Source organism: Xiphophorus couchianus, chromosome 6, assembly GCF_001444195.1.
Source record: "Xiphophorus couchianus chromosome 6, X_couchianus-1.0, whole genome shotgun sequence".
Lineage (NCBI taxonomy): Eukaryota > Metazoa > Chordata > Actinopteri > Cyprinodontiformes > Poeciliidae > Xiphophorus > Xiphophorus couchianus.
Window position 1 is genome coordinate 8,777,098 of NC_040233.1, and position 16,084 is coordinate 8,793,181.

General features: G+C 40.5%; 1 protein-coding gene and 1 long non-coding RNA gene across 3 annotated transcripts; both read left to right on the top strand.

Moving 5' to 3' along the window:
* Positions 1–15,202, top strand: LOC114147125 (cysteine/serine-rich nuclear protein 2-like). The gene is made up of 5 exons (XM_028021684.1): positions 1–146; positions 3,809–4,059; positions 10,540–10,802; positions 10,886–11,188; positions 12,226–15,202. Exons 2-5 carry the CDS (start codon positions 3,837–3,839, stop codon positions 13,105–13,107), a joined length of 1,671 nt encoding a protein of 556 aa, XP_027877485.1. The 5' UTR covers positions 1–146; positions 3,809–3,836; the 3' UTR covers positions 13,108–15,202.
* LOC114147127 (uncharacterized) lies at positions 5,424–7,503 on the top strand. 2 transcript variants are annotated; one of them, XR_003596027.1, is made up of 3 exons: positions 5,424–5,462; positions 6,923–7,069; positions 7,171–7,503. It is a non-coding gene; the product is annotated as an uncharacterized LOC114147127 (long non-coding RNA). The 2 variants fall into 2 exon arrangements; XR_003596026.1 differs by lacking the exon at positions 5,424–5,462 and having other exon boundaries at positions 5,469–7,069.
* Positions 15,203–16,084: the final 882 nt, after the last annotated feature.

Below are 16,084 nucleotides of genomic sequence, written 5' to 3' on the forward strand. Positions count from 1 at the left end.
GCCAGTCCTCTCATATTCACACTAGTACTACTGTGCAGCTTCACATAAACAGAACAAAATGCTCAGCTGGCCCGACGGCAGCCGAGAGCTGTAACTTCGTGACAGTCTCGGACCTTCTTCACTAGCATGCTCATCTTCACTTTATGGTAAGTAACCTACAAAAAAAAATATCTACATGCGGTTGTATTCCTCTGTGTTACAGTTTGTAATTTGTTCAGCCATCGTTGCCTAATCGTTTTAATGTTAAATATGTAGCCAAAGTGAATGTGATTTGTGGGCAATTAATTGGTAATTATTGGCAATTTTACAGTTTTTATGATTAAAATGAACATATGAACTTTATAGAAACTTCCACCTCTTGTTTCAAGAAGTTTATGACTGTGGTGCTGTGGAGCAGTCGTCTTGGAAGAGTGCCCAGTTTTAAATGGAGCCTGTGGCACAGCAGTGTTTGTGGCGTACAGAAAGCGGGGAACACTGTTGTCATTGTAGCTGACGTGAACCCTGTATGCGTGAGTGTGCGTGCGTGTTCCTCGGCGAAAAGGTCAGGGGGTCAGCTGCCTAATGACTGTTATTATGCCAAACAGGAAACGACCCCTGCGCTGCTTCAGTGCAAACCCAGTGTGACATGCGCGCAACATTCCTGCAGGGAACACGAAAGGAAAAAAAAGAAAGAAAGAAGAAGAAGTAATTCTCAGTAATGTAACAGTGTAACGTTATTCAGAACATGCATTTATTGACAGTGGGTCTTCTGGTTCACGTGCACGCGCATGTGCACAGTGTGCCGCTGCCGCTGCTTTGAACCTTTAAATTATTGATGCGGTCTCAGTGGATACCTAGATGTGCAGCGAGTCTTCCTGCTCTGTCAGATATGTAATAAATGGGATGGAACTGGGACAGGAGGCTGTCCTTACACTTACTCTGTGCCGCAGTATTAATTGGAAATGCTGCCACTGTTTCTTTTGTGTTAAATCTGTGGAAACATTTGTTTCGCAGGAGAGATAAAAACCCTGACATGCAGGGAGTTTCACTGCTTGCGTGTTCTTCCCAAAGAAGCTGACTGAGTTGTCTCTTGTTTCACCTCTGTTTTGTTTTTTTTTAAAACAATGAATCCAGGACATTTTCTTCTGTTGATACACACACACATGCACACACACACGTAGTCTCACTGGTTCAAGTCACCAGAAAGCCTAACCTATTATGAAGTACTTAGGGCAAGAAAATGGCCATTCATTCATACTGAGCTATGTTATAATATGCTTTCCTTTATGATAAGTGAATTATCTATTTTAGCTTCTTTGTACAAGCTGTACATTTGTTCAGAGGTGAAACAATCAAGCAGCCACAGACCCTTTTTCAATGGGATTCAAATGCAAATATAATTTATTAATCCCAAAGGGAAATTAAATTGAATTGGTGATGTGATCAACCAGACCTTAGAAAAGGCTTACGAAGGCAGTAGCCCAGGGCACCAAGCGTTTTGGAGGAAAGAGGGGCGCCCCAAAGAAAGTGTCTTCTGTGTATGCTGTAAAAACATTTTAAAGTCATATGCTCATTTCACTTGTGATGTTTTTCTTTTTAGCGTTGGACTTATATAAATTTAAACTGGACTCAAATATTTTAAGTTTATCATATTTTCAAGTCCAACATGAAGACGTTTACCGGACATTTTAAACCAATCAATCAAATGTGTAGGCCTACCTATTAATACCATGTAATTTACATGAATAAAATATTTTTATTCATATTTTCTGGAATATGGCACCAAAACAGGCTTCAGCCCATGAGCCTTTATTATTCTAAATCCGGCCCTGGCTGTGTGCAAGTTAAACACTGAATACTTGTCAATTCCTTAAATGCATTAAAGCTAAAACCTCCCACCGTTTTCAACCAACGTCTAGTATTTTAAAGCAACGTTTTAGTTTATTAAACTGTAGATACATACGAAGACATGTGCTTTGATGCATAAAAGGTTCTAATCTTGTTTTCTAGTTATTGTGTTTTTAAAAAAAAATAAGAATCTCTCAAAGTTAAAATTGAGACCTAAAAGAAAAGTAGATCCCCAAAAAAAGCCTGATTAGTGCATCTCTACTCACATTAGATTGTAAGATTGCGGTACATTTGTTTTTGTTTGCTTCTTTTCTCCAAAAGTGTGACAGCAAGCAGAATGATGCGCCATTATTAAAAAAGAAATGTTGTAAATAAAAATAAAATTTGGACCTTATGTTTTCGCTCTGTTGTGATTGTGTAATCAGACAAACTAGCTTAAATTAAGGCTGCAGTACATTAGGAAATCAGTTTGTCTGTTTTGTCTCAGCCCAACATCAGTCAGCAACGTTCACCGTGGGAAAACGTTCATTGTTCTCTGACAGCCCTTTCTTTCAAGCGCTCTCTTCGGCTAAGATCCGTTTCCCTCAAAGCGCTCCTGTTTGGATTCGTTTTCCATGTTCGTATCCAAAAATAGCAGCCTCTTGATCGCCCAGCCCTGAGCATACAACCGCTGGACGCTCCGTTTCCATGTATTCTTCACAACAACAAAAAAAAGAAACTTAAGGAATCACTGGAATGTTAATTACTCTGCAGGGAAACGAAAGAAGAGTGGTGAAGTTGCTTTGCCGCTGTTAAGTCTCCTAAGTGTCGGCTAGTTGTAAGTGAGAGGAGGATTTTCTGAGTTAGCTTGTGAAACATGTTTAGTTTCTAGGTAAATCACTATCAAGATGGAATTAGCCTAAACAAACTGGTGGCTGGGAACCGGCTCCACCAGGAAGTGCTTCTCATTCCTGCAGTTGTCACTTGCAAAAAAAAAAAGAAAAGTGCAAAGCATATTTAGTGTCATTGTTCATTGATATGAGATTGTTACAGTATCAAAACTTTGGCTAAAAATACAGTGGAGAAAACAGATGGACACATTTAAACATTTCATTCCAAACAAAAAGGCATCAATTATTTCTTTTTATGTGACATTAATTTTACAGTTGGAATAATATTTTCTATAAAATAAATGTGTTATTGTATCTTTGATAAATAGACACAAGCAAAAATAAAAAAAGCACCTCTTCAATTTATCTTTAATGTACAGAATAATGCATATTTTGTCAATCTGTTTTCTATACTAAAGACAATACACCGTGTTCCAAGTTATTATCCAAGTGATATTTTCTCAGATTTTCTTAAATGGTCAACGCAAATGATGGTCAGTATAATTTTCAAGTCATGAACTATTACAGTATAAATCAAATTTTACTGAACAAAGTTCCCCATGAGAACAGTAGTTTGTTTTTTTTTCAAAAATAAAAAACTCAAAATGCCCTGTTCCAAATTATTATGCACAGCAGATTTTCTAAACATTTTATGGATTATAAAGAACTGCAAACGTCATTATTTGGTCACATGTACTAAAATACAACTTAATTTCAACATGAAAAGAACAACAAACAAAACAGGAAGTGAATAATCTTTTTTCGTCCTATAAATGCTAGGACCTATATATTTTAGGAAGGATTATCAGATGCCACATGTGTCAAAAATTAGCATTAGCATTGATCTTTAAAAGTTTTTAAGCATAGCAGATGCTATAATAAATAACAAACCTTTTGGATTAATGCACAAGAAGTAAGTATGCAGCAACAGGTTGGAGAGGGGCAGCAGTGTGTTTTGCTACAGGATACTAACTTTGATATTTTTAGGACTTTGAAGCACTTCAATTTGAAATCCAAAAACTCCTCCTCCTCCGTTATTCGGCTGCACATTTATTACAACGCAATGTTAAGTTATTTAAACCCGTGTTTTTGTTTCTTCTGTGTTCATACAGAACGTTTAGGAACCGCCACAGCCAAACAATGAGAGACATCCTTAAGAGGAAGTTTGCAGAAGTGGAGGAAAATCCCTGCTACTCCCCTCCCTCCACCTTCTGCTCCGCCTCTTCTTCTTCTTCTTCTTCTGCTTCTCCATCTTCCCTCTCCTCTCCTGCCTCCTCTGAGTGGGAGTCGGACGGGGAGGGAAGCTCCTCCGAGAACCAAGACTTCACACCTCACAGTCCTGTGTCAGCCTCCGGATCGCCCAGTGAGTCGCGTTTGTTCCCCTCCTCTCGTCTTTCAACTAATGCAAACCTCCTTCCTTATCGGCGCATTTCCTCACCGGCGTTTTATAGGAGTGTCTCTTATCAACCTGGAGCAGAAGTTATGACTGACTGATATATTTAAAGCGCCGGCCTTTAAGCCCCGTTGCAGATAAGACGCACAGAGAGGGACCGGCTCCTGCAGAGCGTAGATCACTTGCTTCAGCAATAAGAAGTAGTGGGATCAATTTGAATAGCAGGATCATTTTAAACAAGTCGTATGAAATGGCTTCGTTTAGATAGGAGGCCGCTCGCAATTTATCCTGTTCAATCTCGAACTAGAGACGTATTTAAACACGAAGGATGTCGTAAAAGATATATTAAAATGATAAATAAAAAAGGCGAAAAATAAAACTCCCAAACAAATAAAACCCCAACTACTTCCTTCCCTCTGTGGAGAGCTAAGAGACAACCAAATAATCCTCACAAAAGCAAGAAGCGAACTCGACTATTTAGAGAGGAAGGAAATGAAAACAGAAAAAAAGCAAATGTAAACAAGAAGAACAAGAAGATTTGAATCCATCATATTAGGAATAAAGCACGGCTAGTCCTGCACCAAAAGACAAAAAATTAGGGAAGAGTGAGGATCACTGTGGGCACTGGTGTGGAAACAAACACCGGGGTTATGGAGATGTTTTCAGAAAGGTTACAGTAATCTCTTCCTCAGGACAAACACCGCCAATACAGCACAGTCGAGGATTAACAGATTTAGACTGGATGTGTTCAGACAAACAGAGCAGATGATACTAAGTCAACCATCTGGGCTCGCTTTTCTTCACGTTTTGCTGCTGGGAGTTCAGACTTGGATGTGTTTCATGGTGTTGCTGAGGTCAAACACTGACCCGACGGACGCTGTCGTAGACCGCTGAGGGTCCGATTGCTCTGCAGCGAAAAATAAAAGGAAGAAGAAGTTCAACTTCTTTCTGCAGCTGATCAGTTACTTGTTTACACAAGCCTTTCTTGGCATTTCCTTTTCACTTGTGTTCAACTGTCGACAGAGGCGGAGCTAGAGGGGGGGCCGGGGGGGCCAGTGCCCCCCCAGCCATCTGATTGGCCCCCCCAGCGGCCCCCCCAAATGATCGACATGTCACGACACCCAGTCATTCCTTCACAGTAGGTAGCACTATGTACCACAATGGGTTGTGACACTTGTGACTGTTGTGACTGCTCAAAAGCAGCAGGGGGCGATATGCACCATTTACGTTTATTGTGATACACCATTTGGACACAACAGAGTTGACCCAACAGAAGAAGAGAAGGAGAACCGCGAAGAGACGATAGAGAAATATTGTACAGCTAAGAGGAATAGAGTCGATTTGACTCCAAGACGGATAATCTGACTTCAAAGGTAAGTTTTACAATGGTTTACTACTACCAATAAAAAAACCCCGTTAAAAACATTTTGTGCTCAGCCAGGAAATAGTTTCTGGTAGTTGAGTTACTACTATAAGTTGCGAGCATCAAGCTAACAATGCTACAGCTATAGACATACGTAGACGCCGACTTAGTGAGCGAGTCGGCCAGTTCCTATGATACGTCACGTCTGCCAGTCAGACTCGTAATGCACGCAGAAGCAAAAAGTATTGTAAAGACGCTGACGCTGACGTGTTTCAGTGTGTTTACCACTCACGTCTGCCTGAACAATGTCGGGAGGATAAATACGGGAAGTAAAAAAAAAAGTATCCAACGTGGTGCATGTGTTATCAGACAGAATGGATCACGACATTCCTGATTATATGACCTGCCAAAATCCTCTGGTCTGTAATGCTCTTTCTTTCTAACAGCGATTTCTTATTAGCTCTCGCATTAAATAAAACTATACAGAATGAAAAATGTTAGCTATACTAAGAAAATAAAAATCAGAGTAGTTACTTCTGGCCAATATAATTACATGGGAAATATTTATTGGCTCAGAAGCTGTCGTTTGGCCACAAAGTCAAGAAATTCTGTTCATAAAATTGTGTTCTTTCTTTCTTACCTGTGAAAGGTAATGCTAATGGAGCCAGCTTGTACTATAAAATGAGTGAAAAAACTCCACACAAGTTCCCCACTGACATTTGCTATTTTTACTAATTCTTTTCTAAACATTTTCTATGAAACGGCAACACTTTGTTAGAGGTTCCGTTTCCCCTAGGAAAGGGCATGAACTTGTGACAATTTAATCTGTTACTCTTTTTGCTTTATTATGTTTTCCATGAAATGTTTAATTTATTTAAATTCTTATGTGTTTAGCTTTGTCATTTTCTTTTATGTTTTCTTTTATCTTATCGCTGATGTTTAGCACTTTATTTCAGCTCTGGCTGCTGTTAAAGTGCTTTATAAATAAAGTCGATAATGATCATGAACAAAAACAGGTTAGTCGGTCCAGTAGCTGAGAAGTTTGAATGCTGAACATACAGCCACAGTCTGTTTCCCCTGACCTACACACTGGAAGTGGGGATCTATTAACACTAAGTAATAGGAAGTGATACTTGGCATAACATGACTGGCTTGTTTTTTTTCCTAGGGTCAGTTGAGAATGAAAAGACAGGGAGGCAGGATAGACAGCTTCTTTATAAAAAGAAGCAAATCAGGCACAGATCAAACAGGGTTCAGCTCTGACATCAGCAGTCCTGGTAGCTCATGTCCTGAGAACAGTCACGAGAAAGAAAGTCTGGCAAACACCAATCCACCATCACCAGGTCAGAGTATCTACAGAAACAGTCAAATTCCTGCCCCGTTTTAGGTTATTTTTACTTGCTGGCTTCTGCTAATGTGTTTCTTTAATTGTTGGTTCAATTATGTTAATGTACTGTTTTTACAACGTAGTTCCATCAAAGGAGGAGTCTGAAAACACAGAAAGCTCTGCGCCTGACCAGGATGATGATGAGCCAGAAGGGGCAATTGCAGGAGATACCACTGATCTCTTCTCAGCAGTGTCCAGCACTCCTTTTGCTTTTCCAAAAGGACCCAGTGGTAATTTTACTTACACTAAGACCTGCTTAGTAGCTGCACAATTTACATGACATAATGATCATGTAAATTATGTGTACATAACCATTGTGTTTGTATTCCAGATATTTCAAAGTCAAAAGAACAGGGCCCTGTTCAGCCAAGTTTGACAAACTTCCCCAGAACTCAGCATGGAACAAGAAAGAGAACTTTTCACAGCTCCTGGTACAAAGACTATTCTTGGTTAGAATATTCTGTTATTAAAGACTCCTCCTACTGCTTTGCCTGTAGGCATTTTTCTTTGCCTAATGCACCAGATAGTGTCTTTGCTTCGCATTCCGGCTTCAGTAATTGGAAAAAGGCATTGTCCAAGGAGTCTGGATTTAAGCTTCACTCAAAGTTAGAGCACCATGTAAATGCAATGTATGCATGGAGTCAATATAAAAGGGCTAATGAGGGAAATACAACCATGCTAAATTCTATAAACACAAACCGGAAAAAAGTGGTGGAAGAAAACCGTTATTATATTAAAACAATAGCCGATGTTCTTCTTTTGACTGCAACACAAAATATTGCTCAAAGGGGTCATCGAGAGTCTGGGGACTCTAGAAATAAGGGAAACTTTTTGGCTATATTGGATGAAATAGCAAAGCATGATCAGTTAGTTAATTGAAAAAAAGCTTAGAGGATGTGCCAATGCAAAATACACAAGTCATCAAATCCAAAATGAAATTCTTCAGGGCTTAGCAGAGATGGTACAGACTGAAATCATAAAAGAAGTGAAGGAATGTGAAGTGTTCAGTGTTATTGCAGATGAAACAAAAGACTTGCAAAAAAAGGAACAAATGTCTTTGGTTGTACGATATTATTACAATGGTGTCATCCACGAAAGCTTCCTATGTTTCCAGGCAGCTGAAAGCCTTAATGCAGCAGGTCTTAGTGCAATGATCATTAGCTGTCTTGAGAAACATGGTCTGGACTACAGGAATAACCTAGTGGGACAGGGTTATGACGGTGCATCCGTCATGAGTGGGAAGCATTCTGGTGTATCTGCCAGAATTCAGAGCAATGCCAGATTTGCATTTTATGTTCATTGTAACGCACATTGCTTGAATTTAGTCCTTGTTGATGCTACCAAAGCAGTCCCTGAGGTCGTTGACTTTTTTGCACTTCTACAGCAGCTTCATAACTTTGTGTCTGGCTCTTATGTTCATCTGAGGTGGCTTGACGTACAGAAAGAGTTGTATCCAGCAGAACAACCCAGGGAGCTCCAGGCACTTTCAGATACGAGGTGGGCCTGCAGGTATACGGCATGCCGTACCATGAGAGACAGACTTCCAGCAGTTCTGAGATTGTTGCAGGATATTGCACTTGAAAGAAATGGCGAAAGAACAGTGGAGGCAAGGGGCCTGCTTCTTCAAATAGATATCCAATTTTTAGGTCTTTTGGTTACCTTTTGTAAAGTGCTTGGTGATGCCAAATGTCTTTCCGACATGCTTCAGTCCAGCACTCTTGACTTAGCAAGAGCTGTAGATCTAGTAGGTGCTCTTATAGACACTTTCCAGGACTACAGAAATGAAAAGTACTTTGATGAACTATGGAAAGAGGTTGAGGAACTTGCTGAGAAGAGCAAAATCAGTGTAAAAATTGACAGAAGAAATCCAAGATTAAGTTCAAAATTTCTTGACTCACTTGTAATGAGCACTATAGGACAGAGAAAATGTGATGACGAGGGCTTCCCCAGACCACTCTTTAATCAGGTGCTTGACTGTCTCATAGCGGAGTTAAAGAGGCGTTTTTCAAAGAAAAATTGTGAGATCATGCAAGGAGTGCAGTCCCTAAACCCCAAAAGTGCAACTTTCTTGAATGAGGAGCCTCTGATTGCTTTTGGACATATCTTTGAGTCAGATTTAGATGACCTGAAACATGAAGTGCACCAAATAAGGCGTTTGCTTGATCAGAGAATAAAGAGTGATTTAGGCACACCTTCTACTTTGCTTGATTTTATTCTGTTTCTTGAACCTTATAAAGAGGTTTTACATGAATTATTCAGACTTTGCAAGATTGCAGTAGTTAGTCCAGTTAGTACTGCTTCTTGTGAGAGAAGCTTTTCTGCTTTAAAATTAATTAAAAGTTACCTAAGGACAACAATGGCTGATGCCAGGCTAAGTCACATTGGAACACTTAGCATAGAGTCAAGGAGGGCACGGGGCCTCAACATGGATGACTTTGTAACATATTTTGCTTCATCTCACAACAACCGAAGGATTTTACTTTTATGAGTGCATGAAGAAGTCTTGTGTTTCTCGTCATGATTTGGGTCTTCACCGACTGGTACTTGTACCAATGATAGTTTAGGAGTCAGTACATTTGGTCATAGCTGCATTAAGTTCGAAAATAAAATGCACATGTAGCATCTATTAAATAACAGTTTCCATGACATACAACCTTCTTTTTTGAGATATTGTAATTGTGAACTGTGTGACACTGCATTCTCATTGTAAGTCTTGTCTTGTTACAATGGTGTCATTTAGAGGTTAATGTCCACTTATGCTTTGTGTGGCATGCATTGATAATAAACTGCAAATTACATGAGCAAATCTCATTTCATGAGTCTTTATTTATATATAGTATGTGAATGAAAGTACTTTTACTGTATTGTCATTGTCATAGTCAGTGGACCCCTTACAGATAGCCCTGGCCCCCCATTCACCCCCCCAGAAATAAAAGTCTAGCTCCGCCACTGACTGTCGACCCCAAATGAAGTCAAGCGCCGGTAGTACCCCCGCCTAGTGGCCGCTTTGGAAATTACAAGGGTTTCAGCAAAAGTCAGACTTGTTCTTCATTAGTCTTTTAAAGATTTTTTTTATTTTAATTGTGCTTGCATAGTGATTATCTGTAAGCTTTACACACTTTTGTATGTATCTGAGGCTGAACTGAACCACTAATTTTGTGGATAGCCAGCTTATTTACAATGCCATATAAAGTGATTCATAATCCTTGGATCCTGAAGCCGAGAATCTTCTTGCCAAAACACCACAGTGCTAATAAATGTCCCACCATGCAGTGGAAAATGATACATGGTTTTCAACATTTTGGCCAGAAATTGCAGACACCAAGTATATTACTGTACTATAAAATAAAAAGGAGAGGCAACCAAATACAAAATAGAAAGAATGAGAAAAACAATATTAAGCAAGGAAAAGACAATAAAAATGTTCAGCTAGCAGAGCTGATGTGGGTTAGGAAGACTAATAAAACACGGCTGTGTTAATAATGATAATGAGACGACATTAAAGTTCTGCGAAGCATACATTAATAATGCTGATAATAGTGTTAAAACTTAGATTGCACACATAAAATCTATGAGGTTTGTGGTTTTAATAGGTGACACTTGCGGTATATATTTTGTTTTTATTTGCAGATATGTTTCTTCACAGAATGCTCACTGCTTTATCTAATGTTTGGGATGTTTTTTTTAAAAACCTAACCAGTTTGGCCCATCCTGAAGAAGCCGAAGCTCTCAAAAAGGCCAAACAGCGTGCGCTTCGACCAGGTGACGGTGTTCAGCTTCCCCCGCTGCCAGGGCTTCACCAGCGTGCCCAGCAGAGGAGGTGCCACCCTGGGCATGGTGCGCAAACACAGCGCCCTCCGAAGGTACACCGTGGACGAGCATGCAGTGGAGCAGCGCAGCAGGCGCAGAGAGAGGCACAGAGAGAAACTAATTCAAGAGAGGTTTGAGGCACTAAAACACCAAGTGAGTGCTCTTGGTCTCAGCTTTGCACTGATCTCGCTCGCAAAGTTTCTCGTAACTAGAACCGCTGCTGTGTTTGCTTCCAGCTGATCATAAGTGGAGCTGTTGACCAAAACGAGGGGGAGAAGCTGACGACGGATCAAGTTCTGGGTGGAGACCCTGACATCCATGTTAGTGAGTCTGATTTGGAGGACGGAGGCTACCTTCAGCCGTTCTCTTCCAAACAGCGACAGGCCCTCCTCCTGGCAGCGGGGGCGAAGGTCATCGACAAGGAGGAGAAGAGGCAGCTTCACGCTCTGCGGCTCTCCAGGGAGGCCTGTGGCTGCGACTGCCGGGGCTTCTGCGAGCCGGAGACCTGCGCCTGCAGTCAGGCAGGCATCAAGTGCCAGGTACAACACTGCAACAAGTCGTGTTTGCGTTAAGGACCATAAGGTCTTGGGAAAATATTAACAAAGACTGAAAAAAAGATATGTCTGCAACAAGGATGCAAATGTCAAATAATGGTTTGTTAGATTAAAATAAGTTCCAGTTGATAAACTTGTAATGTCTGCTTTGACCTTCTTTTAGTGTTGTAATTTGGCCACCATTCAGAAGAGGGCGCTGCTGGTCATTATTAAATGAAGCTAGTTGATACAGAAACAAAGATGGCGGGGCCATAACAGAACGGAAAAGGGAAACGGTCCAGACAGAGTCCGGTGTGGAATGCAAAATGGCTATTATTGCGGTTCTGTTTTGAAATGTAAACACTCGACAAGTTCCTAAAGCTATCACCTTAATAGCACTCGTTCAGCGGAGCTGCATGGCAGAGCTCAATTAATAGTCTATCAATAAGATCAATCAGCTTTAGATTAACTCGTTAAGCGCTAACTTGCATCCATAGTGTGCTGGATAGCAGTGAGCTCTAAAGCCAGGGTGTCCACGCACCCTTAAAACGTCTTAAATTTCTTTGTCCAAAATTACCACCTTAAATTCATTTTTAAAAAGTGTAAATTGCTAAACATGCTAATCACAAGTCTTACATTTGTCATGGCAGAACTATTTCATGTAGTTGCTTTTCTCCTGGGACTTTTTTGTCAAGCAAAGATTTGGGTCGCACGCAGCATCTTCATTGCATTCTGTAACTCAAGGCAGTTGAGGCTACCAGCAATTAGCTATCCTTTGTGCCTTTATTGCTGGCACAGAGCCAGATGGATAGTTTTTGTAATAGAGCACGATCTCCCAACCATCCCCTATATTTAGTTTTTTTCAGTCTTAAATTGTATTCAAACTTCATTAAAAGAATGTCTTTAAAAGTTTTAAATTTGACCTCCTGAAACTAGCAGATGCCCTGCAAATCATATGAGACAAATTAGTGAATGAAGGATGAATTTGATGATTTCACAGACCCTTTTTGAGAAAATGTTGCTGGTTTTCTTTTGACCAACAGGTGGACCGCTTCAACTTCCCCTGCGGATGCACCAAGGACAGCTGCGGAAACGTGCAGGGGCGCATCGAGTTCGACGCCCGGCGCGTTCAGACTCATTACATCCACACGCTCATGAGGCTGGAGCTGCAGAGGCGACTGTGTCGTGAAACGCTGGTCTCGGGGGAGCAGGCGGGTTTGACCGAGGAGCTCAGAGACTGTTCAGGACACAACGAGGTCGGTGCAGAGCAGAGCACGCAGGAGAGCAGGTGTCCATTCAGGTCCGGCCTGGAGGAGGACCTGCTTCCTTTCGCCATGCCCGCCGCTCCTTCTTTCCGCTGCATCCCGGACCAGCTGGTCGTTGAGGAGAACAGCTGCAGCAGCGACATGTCCGAATCCTCCCTCTCCTCCTCCGAATGCGACGCAGGACAATTCTTCAGCGGGACCCAGACTCTTCCGGACAGAGGCTCAGATTTGACCCATGACTCCGGCAATAAGAACTTCTTCTCGTGCGCCCAAAACCGGCACAGATGCAACTCTGCAACCTCAGACGACGACAGACCGCATTCGCCCGTTGCGCTCGCGGACAACATTGACGCCAGCAGGAACTATCTCGACGAGAACGCCAATCAATCCAGAGACTTTTTCAACGAGGACTCTTTCGAGGACTTCCCTAACACCCCGTCTCCCACAGCGGGCTACTCCTTCAGCGGATACATGGACCTGAGCCTCTCCTCTGACTCCGACCTGGAGTTCTTCCACAGGGACTATCCCTCCGGACCGCTGCACAGCTCCTTCAAAGAGCACAGACACTCCGACAGCTTTCAGCACTTCCAGCTGTTCAGCTCGGTGAATTTACCACAGCAGGAGTCGAGCATCCAGCTCCTAGAGTCTCTGATTGGCTGATTCAGACACTCATCTTTCATACCCAATTTAATGAAACACCCACACTAGTGCTTTTTTTATATATGTGTATATATATATATATATATATAATAATTTCTAAATACAAAGACCTATTTTTCCTTATGGAATATTATTTTTGCCTGAAAGTTGTTATTTTCAAGAGAAATCATACTCGAATAATTAGCTTCATTTTTATTAATTCCTTGAAATAAAATTGTAATGGGATGTATTTAATTTTTACTATGACCAACAATATCATGCACAAAGCATGCATATGAAATGCAATGCAGTATCACATGCAATGAAGAGCTAGGTGTTGTAGCATGATAATTAAAACAGCAACTCTATGGATGAGGATAAGCCATGCTCTGCTGGATTTGGGAATCATTCTCACATCACTCTGATTATTTCCCAGAACCCTGAGTACCTGTTTACTGGGCCGATACGTATTTGTTTATTTAATCACTGATTATTTCCATGAGTAGTAACTCATAAAAAGGTGACATAATTATTAACTGGTGAAAATGGCAGAGTTTTTTTCAGAATAATAAGTAGTATTGTAATGGCAGCAGTTCGAGTCGAGAATCAGTAGTTTGCCTTTACTTATGAGTGTATGAAAGCAGTGGTGTGTCAGATGGTCCTATAGAATAGACTCCATATTTAAAGCTTTATCTATTTAATTTTGTTTTTACAGCAGACATTTTTATTCCACAGTACAGAAAGCACCTTCATGTTTAGTATGCGTGGGCCGGTTAGCGGTTAGCCCTTTCAGTGAGATGCTTATGAAAGTGCGAAGAGCGAATTTTAGGCCTTGTACACACGTAGCCAGGTCTTTATAAAAACAAATATCTCCACCACATCCTTTAAAAAACATATCGTACACGTGGGATCGATTTCAGGACAGTTTTTATCGACATGAACCCGCTCGTACTCAGTTCTGATCCAGAGCGTTGTTTTAAACACGCCAAACCCTTAAGTGTAGCGCAAAGTTAAAACATGTCTCGGCTTACAACTGCGACTTCCTGTTAGGAATTAAACATGGCGCCAGGAGGTTCAGTAATCGTGTTTGAACTACTTTTAAATAGCCTATTTAATTAAAACACAAGACGATGTCGGTGGGGAATTACGTTTTGCGTTCCCTCTCAATATGCTTACTGCAATACTTGCTGGTCTATTTTGTATACAGTCACAAATGTCAATTTAAAATTTCAAATCTATACACATTTAAAGAGCCACAGAGGAAATGTGTTTATTCTTACCTTTGGTGCAAAATATTGATTGAAAATTGATTTATTCACTGCATGTTTATTTCTAATTGTGTAAAGGTTTCGCATGAAAACGGCCCTTTAGACCATTCAGACCACCAACACAAAAGAGACTCTGTCAAATGACTTATTACCCTGCATTTCTGTATAAACAATTGCTTTTAGGGATATAAAACTGAGCTTTTGTGTAGATGAAAGGCCAAAACGCATGAAAATGAATTTATTTTCCCAGAAATCTGGCTACGTGTGGAGTACTCCTTTTTTTTTACCTGCTGGCTGAATAAAGGGTTTCCATACTTTTTCCACTACTTGCTCAAGAATCCTCTTCTTGTTTTAAAGGAAAGTGCATCACGTCACACATCCGTTTTTCTTGTTTAAATGCCGTGATACTGGTGTTTTTTAAGTTATTATGCTGTGTGACTCTCATGCTGGCCCAAGCCTAATTGTTGCTTTAGTCCCTGCGAAGCATTTCTGGTCCGTCTGTTTGAGCAACACCAAAAACAAATGCAGCTGGTGTACTTTTTATTTTTTTGCGATATGTAAATATGTCGGCTGCTATAAGCTCTGTAATTCCTCCCATTTCAGGGTTCTGCTGCAGCCAACTTGCAGTCAGATGTTCATCTTCATTTTACCATTGACGCCATGTTTACAGCAGTGTCTAATAAAATCTGCTTCAGCTCTGTAATAGTGTCTGTAACCGTTCAGTGGAGTCATGGATTTTGTATATGACGCATAATGTTCAGAGATCTTTAAATAATATATTTGAAAAAAAGATATTGTGCTATTGTTAACTGAGCAATGATTCATTAAAACAAATGTTTCATTTTTTTTAACTATGGAGTACGTCTGCATTTTGTTTTCTGCTCTGAGTCTGCGAAGGAAGGGGAGCTGCTTTCCTTGATCTAGTTCGCCTGAGTTTTATGTTTTGATAGTTATTTTTACTTTAACCAACTTTTGTAGTTAGTTTTGTACTCTCTATCGTCATAACATAATTACTTCAAATTCAAGGACTGTTGTATTTGTTACTTTATGTATAAACTGGAGCATTTTCATTTTACAAAACAGTCTGGCTGGCATTGTCGATACATTTTTTTTAGACCCCAGCACCAAGGAGAAAGCAACCAACGTTAGCAATCAAATTGGAATCAGGAATTTCACTAAAAGTAGCTTTGCTGCACTTCCACAAAAATCTATGAGGGAGACCTCAACTTCAATAGGGCTGTTGTAAACAAATATTTTAGTGATAGAGTAATCTATCAATTACTCTTACGATTAATCTAGTAATCGGATAAAAAAAAAAGATAAAATATTGGTAAATCTGGCATAACACCGGTGTTACTATTGGATATCAATGTCAGTCCACCGTTCAGAAATTTAAAAATTTCTGATATTGGTGGCAGCCAATATCGTAACGTTCCTGAATGGTACATATCAATGAAAACATGCCCGACTCTGAAACATGGTGGGTTTTGTCTCCTCCAGTGTTTCTTCTGTTGTCTCTTTTGGGCTTTTTTCTGGGGTCTCTTCTGCCACCCTGGATTCAATCTTGTCCAGCTTCAGTTTTAAAGCAGTGATCTCTTTATTTAGCTCATTATTCTCTGCTTCTAGGTTTTCCTGCTGTTTAGACATTTCTCTCAATGTTTCCTCGGTATTTCGTCTTATTGACATCTGTTCCAGTTCCAGGAGCACATTTGACTTTGACAGGGCGTCAT